The sequence below is a fragment of the Pempheris klunzingeri genome, chromosome 17 (assembly GCF_042242105.1).
Source record: "Pempheris klunzingeri isolate RE-2024b chromosome 17, fPemKlu1.hap1, whole genome shotgun sequence".
Lineage (NCBI taxonomy): Eukaryota > Metazoa > Chordata > Actinopteri > Acropomatiformes > Pempheridae > Pempheris > Pempheris klunzingeri.
Window position 1 is genome coordinate 17324834 of NC_092028.1, and position 12743 is coordinate 17337576.

The window sequence follows — 12743 nt, forward strand, 5'->3', positions numbered from 1 at the left end:
TTCGCGGGTCTGCGGGGGAAAAAAAGCGTCAAATCGTTGTTTTTAATGGAAAGATGTCAACCAACGAGATGTCCTGCACGTTTGAGATATTTTTAGAAGCTCATACTAACGTTAAGTCGGAGTTTTAAACCAGTAGTTTAACAGCTGGTTCGTCCTTTGTGGGTATTAAACTGACCACATCAGCCATGTCTCTGCTGTCCACGGTCGGGCAAGTTATAAAGTCATGCAAAGCTGAACAAGACAAGATTAATGGCAGCATTCAACTCTACAGAGAAATATTACGCGCCCTGTAAGTAACTTACTGTATACACCGGAGTCATTAACTAACTGGCTATTCAATTGGTCTCAGTTTCGTAGGAAAAAAATGACATTAACAAATCATATTAAAGGAGAATTTCTAAGTAAGTCCACATACACATATGCATTCAAACTACACAGTAAGTGTAGCTGTGTGTCTCTTGTGTTAAGCCATACCTCTCATGTATACTGGGGTTGATGCTTCCTGAAACATTCACTGAACTAACAGAAGTGGATGCAAAGATGGTGGATGTGTTATCTGTGTTTAGCTATTAAATATTTCCTCACTGTGTAAAGTTTTGTTGAATAAACTAAACATCCGTGCGCATGTGCAGTCACCCGGCGCTGTGGCTTAGTTGGTTAAAGCGCCTGTCTAGTAAACAGGAGATCCTGGGTTCGAATCCCAGCAGTGCCTTTTCCAGCACTGTAATGGTTCATTGGCCCCTCTGAATAGCATGGGGACTCATGCAGTGTCCATGTTTGCACAAGTGTGAAGTTTGCTGTAAAGATATGGAGACATATTGGTGGAGAAATGGGTGCAATTATTGGCTGATTAGTAACAAGAAATTTCAGTTCTGCCAAAGATATGTTAAAGGTTTGTTTATCTCTTTTCTGTATCCACCTGAGAGCACAGATTTATTTCAGCTTTATAATGCCCAGCTCAGTGCATACCTCCATCACAGTTCTTTAATCTCAAATTTATGGGATTTTTTAATCAAAAATGATTGCTTGTATCACATCTTTATGTTAAAACATTTGTATCAGCCGATAGATCGTCGTTCAGGATTTTCACACTCACAAATAGATATAAGCCTGTGAAAATCCACGTTTATTAAAATTCTGGTGACCGAAAAACAAAACTGCAAGTTTCATACGTGCAACTTGGAATTTGCTTGGCACTGAAAGTCATGTTTCTAACGTGCAAATCGTAGGTTGTCAGATATGAATTGTTACTATATGTTATGTATATTTGATGCCTTAAGTTTGCTTAATTGTGCTCCTCTTGGTTAATTTAAGTGTGTAGTCAAATTAAGTCTTTCCCCACAGAACACCACAACCAAAAACAGGCTCAGAGGACTCAGACTGTGCAGAAGAAGCTGTTACAGGTAATAAATGATATCTATTTGTGAGCCTTGTTAGCCTAGGAGGCTTAGCATATGTCAAAAAGATCCTAACAATGCAATAAAACATCACATTTAACATATATATATGTAGAGAGAGATGATAGCAGTCAGGTTCAATGTTATGACTGTGCCTCTTTTAAATAGTCACACTTTTTTATGTCTTCTTAAATTGTTATGTGTTAACTGCTCTGTGCTGCCATTTTAGCCTGATCTCACTTGTAAAGAAGATTTTCAGGTTAAATAAATGTTAAATATGAAAATAATTCAAATGTAAACACGTGTTTGCATGCTGTTATCTCCAGACGCAGAGACTTCACCAGGAGAGAGAGAAGATATAGAATTGCTTGAGCGAGCCCTTGAGAAAGCTCTCCGGGTCCGTGCTGGCACCGGACCTTCTAAAATAGACCCTGAAAGAAACCAACAATCTGCACCTCGAAGGGGACCGGGCACTTCTGCCACATCCAGGGAGAGAATGCAGGCGTCTGCAGCTTCTAGAGGAAATCAGACCACCGGCAGACCAGCCTCTAAATCTGCCAGTCTTCACAGAAAAGAGCACAAAAAGTCTGGTATGTTAGTATCTGCCACGCAGGGCCTCAAGACAAAGCAGAGCAGAGAAATATAATCTAAAACTGTCTGGTCTCTCCAGATGGGATTGTGCATCATCACGCAGCGAAGAAGTCCCAGCAGGCTGTCCCGGCGTCTGGCGCTCTCCATCGGGGTCACAGCTCGACCCTCCGCTCTAAAAACAAGACTGTTAGAAGCAGCGTGCAGAGTGGCAATGACCTTGGCAAAGCTGCAGCTATTTCCACAACTTCTTCAAATAACGCACAGCCTGTTTTGCATGCAGAGGAGTCTGGCGCTCACAGTTTGCCTCGAGAGAATGGGTGTGTTTTTCTGTTTTTGCACTGGACCATGGAGGTAGCCATACACTGTCAGTCACTTTGAACTTTTATTTTCAGTGCTTTTCTAATCATTTGCCTTTGCTTCACGGCAGAGTCGCTTCTAATCAAATTGCGAAATGGAAATCCCTAAGAAGCAAGCAAAACAGGTGGCTTGAATTAATCTTTTGATTAATAAACTAAATACATTTAGTAAAAAAAAAAAAAAGGGCACTAAGTTTCCTTCTCTGCGTTATCTTTAGGTTGTGGGACAAAGTCGTTGCCCTACAAAGGAAACCTGTGCCTGGGAGGAGTCACTTCATGGAGAGAATGAGAGCTACGGTATCCTTCCTTTTTTCTTGTAAAGCTTGTCAAAATGGGCTGGGAAGCTTTCCATGTTATGTAATGCTGAGTTGGAAATATACTCTGGTGTCAGGGTTTAACTAGAAATCCACAGATTTCCATTACACTGATATAAGAAATGAACAGAGTATGTTTCTGAAAAACATTGATCAATACACTTTCATTCCACTAAGCAGTCTGATACCCAGCGAATTGTCCTTGATCCTTTCTCTCTGATTCCTCCAGTTCCCCAACGATTGGCCGTGCGGTAGCCCAGATCAGACCAGGGCTCTGGTCGACAGACTGACTCACCAAGGGCATGACCTCACCCAGCACTGCCAAAGAAAGGAGCTTCCGGCCAAACAGGCCCCAGAGGCAGGGAGGCTGGGTAAAATCCTGAACAGAATTACACATGCCAACACACAAAATGAGCGAGCGAGTGAGGAGAAATGAAGGAGACTGATGGCACAAGTGTGTGAGAAAATGATCATTTGGAGAGAAAGTGCACAGGGGAGTTGGCAGGAAGCGTGAGCCTCTCTTCCGCCAATCATGCTCAGGATCCTGGAATGAGCAGCTGAGATTTTTAACAATTACTGAATGACTGCAAACATGAGACTAATTAAATTAACACAGCGCAATTAAACTTAACAGCTCTGCTAGGTCCTGTAGTAATGTTGCCAGTGAGAGTCTTTTTTTCATGTATTTCTATACAGGTGACAAGTATGACTTCGATCTGACACTTGAACAGTTGCAGCTGACAGCTCCAGAGCTCCAGAGCTTAGCAGACCAAGCGAAACAAGGTAGGAAATAATCCAGTTTCACCATAACATAACCTACCTTTTCAAACTCTGCATTCCTTCCTAAAAGGATTACATGTCAACCTGATTTGGGTTATGTGAAGGCAGCCACGAGCAGACAAATATACACAAGATGGTTTATTCCACAGCTCAGACTTGCATAATAACGAGGACACTGGATGAGAAATCCTGACCCTGTGTTTGACTCTGATTACCCAGCTGTGTTTGAATTATCGTGTCAGGGTGTCAGGGTGTCACTCACTCAGTACCTACACTATGTAACATGGTATCATTTCCATTACCTCCAGTGATACAATTATAATGAAGCTGAATGCCCAGAGATTTTCCATTCACGGCGCTCAAATGACCGTATCACCTTCAGAGAAGGAGTTTTGTTTGTGTTTACCAGTTATAGCTCCAGTGCAGCACAAGTATGTCGCTAAAGCCAGCGTGAGGGAGAAGTTTCCAATAATTTCTAAATCCCTGCTCAGTCCTCACAACTCAATTTGGTGTTGTGATCGTATGCATCCAATCTAGCGTCTTATATCCACGGTTCCTTGAGTGCTTCATTTCAGAGCGATTTATTTTCCAGAGACAGATTTGTCGTTTATTGCATTTTAACAGCATTTGAGGAATGATTGTGATGAACGTAGCGTGCTAACGAGCTAATGCAGCCTCTCCATCTTGGCGTATGGAAAATGAAAACAGAGCCGCAGTGAAACCTCAGTGCCAGATCAGTACTTTCCTTGGCCTCGACAGATCCCCCTCCCTGTGACGGTGGGGTTTTAAAGCCGTCTATCCTGACGTGGCTAGGCAAGGGCCTAGCTATTTAAAGCTGAGGCAGCAGAGCAGAAAAACATTTTAGGGTACGGTTGCTCACGCTCACGCTCTAAAAATAACCGTATTTTCCGTCAGAGTGGGAAGCCTGGGATCGATGGAGGCCAGAGGGAGGTTGTCTTTGTCCCAAGGGGGCAAATTATGTGTGGGGTGATGGGGTGATTTCACCCCTGCCTGTGACGATAACCTACACAACAGAGGCAGAGCTCCGAGAGCTAGAGAAGCTGAGGATGAGGGTGGCACTGCTGCAGCAGGAGATTTACCTCGAGCAGGTAAGGGTTTTGCGTGAATCCTAATTGAGTAGTAGTCAATTAATGTCCTGACAGTCTCGTCTTCTATGTGACAGGCTCTGCTGGACACTCTGTCCCCTCGGCTTTCGTCTGTAGTACCGGGGCCTGGTTGTCCCAACCTCAGTGTGCTGAGAGACGTGTACTCCCTGCTGGGTGAAGGAGGAGAGCGTTTCCCTGCCATCGTCCAGGACTCTGAGCCTGACTGACTACGGAGCATATTACACTGATTTAGCAGTTTATAAAATACTCTGTGCACCCCCATTCACACAGATAAGAGCAATAAAATCTAACCTCTCAGTACAATTCAATCCAGTACAACAGCAGTTGAAGCAGGCCCTTCTGACAATCATTAAACTGGAACATAAAGTTTAAGATTAATTGCTGGGCCTTTGTATTGGATCGGACTGAGCAGGACTTCCTAATGAAGTGATAACTCATACTTGAATTTTTATTGTGCTGTGACTGTATTTATTTAGTGTCTGATACCAAGCAGTAACTTGTATGACTGAAATAAAAAACAAGATTGTGATTATTCATCATTTTTCTTTATTGTTTTTTTGTGACTGAAGTGCTGCAGTTACAATTTCAAGCCTGTCCTATGAAAATATTTCATCTCCAAATGTTTTAATGAGCTGACAAAAGCTCAGTTTTCAGCATTTTTCAGATAATCCAATTGGTTTTAAAATGTTTTGTTCAAGCTCAGAAGCGGAGGAATGTTGTGTGAACCCACAAGGGAACACTTAACCATTCAGTTTATATGAAATATGTTTGGTCACACATGGTTTTCCATGCAGCAGCATTTATAGATGTTGACATAATGTGTAATATCACATTTAGAACCTGATATAGTTACAGTGGAATTTTGTAATTCCAGTTGATCTTCTCATAAATATTTCATTTTGAACAGCTTAGGTTTTGTTTTTCTAACGGCGCAATGCTATTTTCATGTTTAACCTACATTTTGGTGTATAATTATATTTACTACTTGCTGTGTAATGGAAAAACTTAACCTGGAGTCGGTAATAGAGCTCTTGCTACACTGACTGTTCCAGCAGGTGGCACTCAAGTCACGGACGAAGTGACCATAGAGCACACTAGCAGATAACTGTTAACAATCACTTATTTCTATGTGACATAAAGTGAAAAATAAATATATTATCAGTCGTGTTCAGTGTGTGTCCTAAAAATACACTGAGAAATAAGAGAGATACTATTTAAAATATCTGCGAATAAGGATGCTTGCTTTTGAGGACATAAGTGATGTAAAAGACCAATGAGCTGTTTCATCTTGTTTTAATATATTTTTTAAAGTTTTTTTTTTCTTTCAGATGGCAGAGGGATGCTCTAACTTCAGGCTCATCCTCCACGTGTTCCAATTTCTTCCTTGTGCCTGGCAAGTAAGAGTTTGTGGAGGGCTCACAGTGTGACCTAAAATGAGCAGGAAAAGACAAGTGATAAAACAAGAGAAGCCCCCATACTCTACCATAGTGTTTTATTCGTCTGTTAGATTTCCACAATGAGCTTTTATAATCTGCCATACACTGAACAACAGATAACGTATACTGGGCCAATAGTATGTCTCTGGTCTGAGAAAATTGGTAATCATGTTTCTGCCCGCCACAAATGTGATGTGAGGGCGTATGTGAGATGCAGGAGGGCTTGGAGAGGGCTAAAAGGCTCGTGCCCACAGATGACGTGTGGATGGCACTGGCTGTGCCAGACTGGGCGACAGGTGGCGCTGGGTTCACACAGCAGGACGTGGGTGTTTGAGCCCTGCTGCATCAACCCTCATGTACACACAAACGCAGGGACGTGCACACCCAAAGTCGGCTGAGTCACAAAGGCGACGTGCTCGGGGGCCTGGCTCTCTGCGTGCTGCAGATGGAAATTGCTTGTTTCCCTGAGGAGAGGAATAAAAAAAAGATTCTAAAAGGGAGAGGACTGATTCAGCTTCAGATTGTCTGCTACCTGTGTCTGAAACAACAGAAGTACAGTGACTAAAGCGACTGCTTCTGGCTTAAATCACAATGTGTTCGCCAGAGCTGCTCTGCTCCAGCACCACAAGTGTCTCATCACTTGTGGGTTGTAGCCAAGTCTTCTGTACGAGACTGTTGCAATGTGTTACAGGCTTCTGGTCCGCCCATACAGTCTTGGATCAGTGTGCGTGTGTGAAGGGAGCAAAAGAGAAGGCAGGGAAGCATCCTTGGGATCACGTCAACACTACACACAGGTCCCAATGGGAGTGGCGCCTACGCAACTCAGCCTTCCTGTGACCTGCATACATCAGCTGCTGCTTGGCTCTGGCTGTCACCAGCAGAGCTCTTTCGCTCCCACAAACATGGCCTGGCCCTGCCCAGGTTACCCATGTCTCACGACTTTGTCCCATTTTTCTCACGCCTCTTTTCGTCACATAATGGAAGATCAGACACAAGTTTCTTTCCACGGAAGAATCTTCTTTTTCTTTCCCATTTGAGCACCGCTGTATGCCTCACGTACTCTTACACAGAGAAGGACAGAGTTGAAGAGTCTTTTCATTGTCGAACACATTCCTTTGCACTTTTTTCTCTCTTTTTAATTGCACTTGTTTTTAGTTTTAGTCCACTGCAGTGCTGGAGTCCAAGTACAAATCCAGAGAAACCGAACAGTGCTACCAGGAATTCACTTCAGTCTTTTAAGTGCCCTGTGCCATTGAACTACTGCTGCTGATTTCTTTTCTCCCGCACCCCGCCCCTCGCAAAAAACATTCCTCACTTCCCCTCTTTTACTCCTCTTTTGCTCATCCACAGCTCTGTTGCCGATTGAGCTGCAGCAGAGATCGTTAAGTCAATGTGGTCATCAGTTAGACTTGTATTAGAGTGTATTATTTGATTTCTCCCACCACTCAGCCGCTCTAAGCCAGCTTCCTCTGTCAAGCTGGATTTTTCTCTCAAGGCAAAGAAGACAGTGCTAAACTAAACATAATGGTCCTGTGGAGACTGAGGAATGTTTGGCTGATGTTAATACTCATTGGCTATAAAGAGCAGGAATCCTTTGACCTAAATATGAGGAGAAAACCTGTTGCTAAGCTGAAGTCAGATGCTGCTCTTATGGTACGCAAGATGACGTGGACAATGTTTTTTATGCCCATAAAGCTTCAAGTGATGACTTTTCAGACTTGTAATGACAAGTCAGTTTTTGGGACATGAGTTTCACGCATATATAAGAGGCCTGTTGTCTCATCATGCACGTACACCCTTAAAAACCACTTGTTTGTTCCCCCTATAACTGTGGGGTTGTTGATGTTACACTACACATTCAGCAGCAAAGTTCCATAATCAATATAATATTAAATTTACAGTTCATTTTCAAAAAGCTTGGAAAGAAAGACGAAGGTATAATGTTGCCATAGCAAATCCAGTGATGCTTGAAGGTAAAAGCATAGACATTCAGCTGTGTGTGCACATTTATCCTTCCCTAGCGTAGCCTCTCAGATGTGGAGGCGTGAGATTAGCAGATTTAAGAGAAGAGAGCTGTCTGGATTGATTTTCTTTTCATGGAAGAAAGAGATGAGCATACTGGTGGATTAACTACTACTAGGTTGCCTTCCATTCAGAAATAACTGGCACCAGCAGAGTGTGTGGGTGGGAAAGGAGTGGGGGCTGCCTGTGCTTTTCATGAGAGTGTCTCTGTCACGTGTGGGCAGGCTCATTAGTGTACATTTTTATTTCAGAGGAACTGTATATTTGATCCTCCTACAAATCAGTGTCTGCAGGTGGCTGCGTGCACATAAAAGGAAGAGCGTGTGGGTGGTTGTTTGCTGTCGATGTCCAGGCAAGAATTGTCAGGTACAATGAGAACACCATTACTGTAGATGCTCCCTCCCCTATCAACTATATGGAAAAAGTAGCTTTCCAAACTGAAGTGATCAGGGATTCCCCGTTCTCCCCTGTTCTCTAGTCAGTAGTAGGCGCCTGTTTTCCCCAGGGAAGGCTTTTGTGCTGCAGGAAAACAAGAGAAAAAAATGCAATTGAGAGGCAGTGATGGGGAGATGAGAAAAAGTGGGTGCAGTTAACTCTTCTCCCCTCCCCCTTCCTGTGCTTCGTCAACCCCTATTCTCCCTGCTTCAGTGGTTGACGTCACACAAAAGGAGACCAATCAGAGCACTTGGACTTCCCCGTTTTTCTTCCTTAGCCGCCCCCCCCTTCCCATGCTCCCTTATATATCCCCCACCACTACATTCAGCAGAGTGTACAATGTGCTGCCAGAGAGCCAGCAGACAGTGTACAGAGAGACAGCGAGAGAGGGAGGGAGAGAAGGGGAAAGTGTGAGTGGCTTTCAGCGCTGACTTAGAAGCCTTCATCTGACACGCTCCAGCCATTCCTGCTCCAGTCATTTCTTCGGTCTCACACAGACCTACTTCTCCTTTCTCTCTTTTTTCTGCCTTTCTCTGTTTCTCTCTGTCTCTCCAGGCTAGAGCTGACATCAAACGGGAGCCGAGAGGCCAACAACGCAGACCGGTTTCAGGATCCACCAGCCCTCACCATCAGGATGGGCTGTACCACGGGCCACCTGGCTTGCCAAACCCAGCCCCAGACCAGCTCGGGGCAGGAGGGTCAGTCCCTGGAGGCTAGTGGTCCCAAAGTGCCTGAGGTGCTCTCCTCTCTGGAGCGTCTGTCGCAGGCCACCGGGGGCATGGAGAAGTCCTGGTACCGCTGCATCTTTCCCTTTGGAATCATCTCTTTGGTGATCGGCGTGGCAGGGACGGGGGTGACCTACACCTATAATGACCTGCCTCAGACTAAAGTGGTGTCAGTGGTACTGCTCGTCATGGGCCTTTTGCTGTTGCTGATGGCTACCGCCTGTTGGACTGTCCACAAGAAGAAGAGAAGGAAAAAGAAAGAGGGAGGCTCATTCACCTCTGAGCAGTGTCCCCTGTGAAGCACATGGGGAAGACAATGAGAGGAACTTGAAAGCAGAGACATACCAAGGGCTGGGACCTCCGGGGTTGGCTAAAGAAGCCGCCACTTCAACTCCTCCCAGTGCCAAATCCCCTCTGTTCTTTATCATAGAGTTTGGCTCTGCTAATACTGGAGAGAACTTGGGCTGAGAAATAGAGAGCGGAATGTCAGATAGACAGGACACTGAGGATGTGTTTAGTCTGTAAGGTTTGGACCATTTTGGATTGTCAAGGAGGGATCACCAATGCCTCGCACGTTCTTTTTATCATCAGACAGCAGGTGTCCAGTGTCAAAACAACCTCAGAGGAGACACACAAATATGCATTGCACACTGCGTGCATATTCACACGCACGGATACATGGCCCTTGCAGCCCTCACTCACATATGCACTAGTAGTCTCGGTGGGAGCTCGCGCAGACACCTAACACGCTATGCAGAGCTTCTGCTGGAGTCAATGCTGGCGTCACTAGGCACGTCAGTCACAGCATTCCTCCTGCCAGGACAGGTGACTCTCCAAGAGGCCAGAAATGGGCCAAAACGGCAACCTGATACCCAGCCGAAAGAGCAGCGCACCCGCGTCAGTGGCCAGCGTCATTCACTCGTCCTGTGACACCGCAGCAATGTGTTGGGGGCTTTTTTTACGCAATGGGAGAGTGGAACTTGAGTCCAGCAGGATCTTACTGGCATCTGTGTGGACGATGAAGTGGAGAGGGCAGAGGACCTGCTGGGGAAGTGGAAGATGTTTGTGTGTGCTCAAATAAAAATTCTCGTGAACTCAAAGACTGGACTCAAAAGGAACAAAAGATTTGCACATATGACTGTGTCCATGCCGAGCAAGAGAAACTTTTAGTACAGCAGCGTATTCTGAAAGGCCTTTTGTAACTTCAGCTTCACACTGCAAAGGAGTGGGGCACTGAATTTCTGACTGACTGAATGCTCTCTTGTCAATATGTGAGCGTTTGTGCCCAGCCTAATGTCTTCGTGGGGCACCTCAACTCCACACAGGGCATGCCAGGATTATTGAAGGACACTGCCCGAGGGGACATGCCACTGCAGGGACACTTTGACTGATCCCGCTCCCCTTCGGCCCCTCCCGCTTGGTGCCTTGAGCAAGCACTCATGGAATAAAAGGCTCTGTCGCATTCCCCCTTTTCCATCTGTACCGCTGAGAATTTCCTCCCTCCCTCTCTCTCTCTCTCTCTCTTTGCCCCTACAGGACTCTCCTCATCCATCCCATATGCCTTCCTCCATCCTACATCCCAAGTCCCCCTGACTTGATCCTGCTCATTTCCCTATTGTGATATAGTCCAATGGCACACGTTAAGAAACACATATACACCTAAATGTAAGCCCCATAGTCCACAGACGTTTGTGCGTATCTCTTTGTGCCAAAGAAAGTGGATTATTTTCTCTGTCATAGCTGAAAGAATACTGACTAAGAGTCCCTTAGCCAGACTGAAAATAGGATACAAGGCTGTTCTCCAGTGAATACTGAGTAATGTTTGTGTTCTAAGTGACTGTGGGGTTTCCCTTTCCTACACTATCTCTCTCAGAGGGAATGAGTGAATGTAGCTGCACTCAGCTCCACATCTGTGGGTAGGTGCTTTCTGTTGGTGTGTGTTCTCACAGGATGAAACACACTAATGGCATTTTATTCCTGTTGTGAATATTCTCGTCTCTGTCACTGAATCGAACGTCAGATGGGAGGAGGAAGTGCAGCGTACAGAATGTATCGAGACTGAAAGGAGTGTTTCCATGTGAAGGACTGTGTACGAGCACTCCTTTAACCTTGAGAACTGCCATTGATCACTGTTGGATCAATTCTGGCTACCAGATTAGTGACGCTTGTTGCTGAGTAAAATGTGTCTATGCATCCAGAGGTAGCAGTTAACACACAATGCCAAAGACCGTCCAAACGGCCAGCTTGCCAATTACAAGGCTGCATATGCCTGCCTGCTTCGATAGACATGCAGTGGATTAGATCTCTCACGTTCTCATTCATTTTTGTGTGCATTTAGATGTCCTGCTGCATACTGATTGCCAGCCAAACTGGGAAGCTGGGAGAAATAAGCAGGTAATGGTGTGAGACAAAAACAGAACCTGGGAAGTCATTCCTTTCCCTTTTATGTGGGAGTGGGGAGCCATCCCTGCCGTTAGATTGGGTTCAGCCATCCTGAACGGAGCAGTATTATTCTTAGGGGATATAATGTGTTACTGGCAGCAGCAGTGAAAGTGCAAAGTTGGCCAGAGTGGAGTAAGTCTTCTCTGAACCTTAATTTACAGACAAAAAAATAGGACTTATAGATCGTAGATCAGTCTGCATTTACAAGCACGTCAGCATTTAATTTCTTTCACTAAACATCATTTATCAGTATGTTGTTTTTTTTTTATCTCAATGCGGTGAACAGTGAGATAAGCCCCAGTATTACAATACATTAGTTTATGACACTGTGTCCACATACTTTCGCTCAACCCTGAGTTTTGGCTTGTGTATTAATGCAATTTTTGTACAGTACACTAATGACTATGTAGTACATTGTGGTTGTGTAGGTGTACTTGCTCATTTTCAAACTATATTGTGCCAGTGTGTTGACACTAAAAAGTGATGGCAGGTGACCAGAATTTGCTTGTTAGAGATGTGAAGTGATTTCCCTTCTGCCTTCTGAGAAATTAAAGGGAAAATCTACCTCTCTCTGCTGCAGGGGAAAAACGTCCCTCACCCAGTGGACAGCCATGCTGTCTGCCTATGCTGTTGGTCACTCTGATGAGTGACACAAAATATGTTTAACTGTGTGCTGTATATACGACTATTTTATATTTCTACTGTATATTTCTACTTAAATGTACATTTTAACTGTTGTATTAAATAAATGTTATGTGAACACTTCGCTCTGTGATGTTCTAGTTTGTAGCTTAAGGAGAAATTCCCCAAGCGTCTATTAAATAGAACTTTGTATTCACCCACTTTGCTTCGGGAGATTATCCAAAATCATATAAAAGGGTAGAGGCAACAAGCTCGATCTTGATAGATTTGGGAGAGCCACTGGACAGGACTAAAAATACAGAAGACAAATGGATAGTGAGGAGACAATGGCCTAACACATTAGATTAGAATTGTCACTGTGCTTTACCGTTTACATAGATCATGAAAAATATCTTTGGTTGACAAGACCACCTGAGCTTCCCCCTGCGCTTGAAATTTTGATGCAGTATATAGACACTCTGCCATGTGATGCCCTG

General features: G+C 44.5%; 1 protein-coding gene and 1 non-coding gene across 2 annotated transcripts; both read left to right on the plus strand.

The window, feature by feature from the left end:
* LOC139216729 (tubulin epsilon and delta complex protein 2) lies at positions 1-5099 on the plus strand. The gene is made up of 10 exons (XM_070847950.1): positions 1-289; positions 1345-1403; positions 1724-1987; positions 2068-2305; positions 2416-2469; positions 2563-2641; positions 2888-3029; positions 3355-3441; positions 4354-4547; positions 4622-5099. Exons 1-10 carry the CDS (start codon positions 186-188, stop codon positions 4769-4771), a joined length of 1371 nt encoding a protein of 456 aa, XP_070704051.1. The 5' UTR covers positions 1-185; the 3' UTR covers positions 4772-5099.
* trnat-agu (transfer RNA threonine (anticodon AGU)) lies at positions 639-712 on the plus strand. The gene has a single exon. It is a non-coding gene; the product is annotated as a tRNA-Thr (tRNA).
* Positions 5100-12743: the final 7644 nt, after the last annotated feature.

What these genes read in the sequence shown, in the direction of transcription:
- LOC139216729 (XM_070847950.1), top strand. Translation starts at nt 186, where the DNA reads ATGTCTCTGCTGTCCACGGTCGGGCAAGTTATAAAGTCATGCAAAGCT. An exon ending in CTAAGAAGCAAGCAAAACAG is followed by an intron (nt 2,470 to 2,562) that starts GTGGCTTGAATT and finishes CGTTATCTTTAG; the next exon opens with GTTGTGGGACAAAGTCGTTG. An exon ending in AGGAGATTTACCTCGAGCAG is followed by an intron (nt 4,548 to 4,621) that starts GTAAGGGTTTTG and finishes TCTATGTGACAG; the next exon opens with GCTCTGCTGGACACTCTGTC.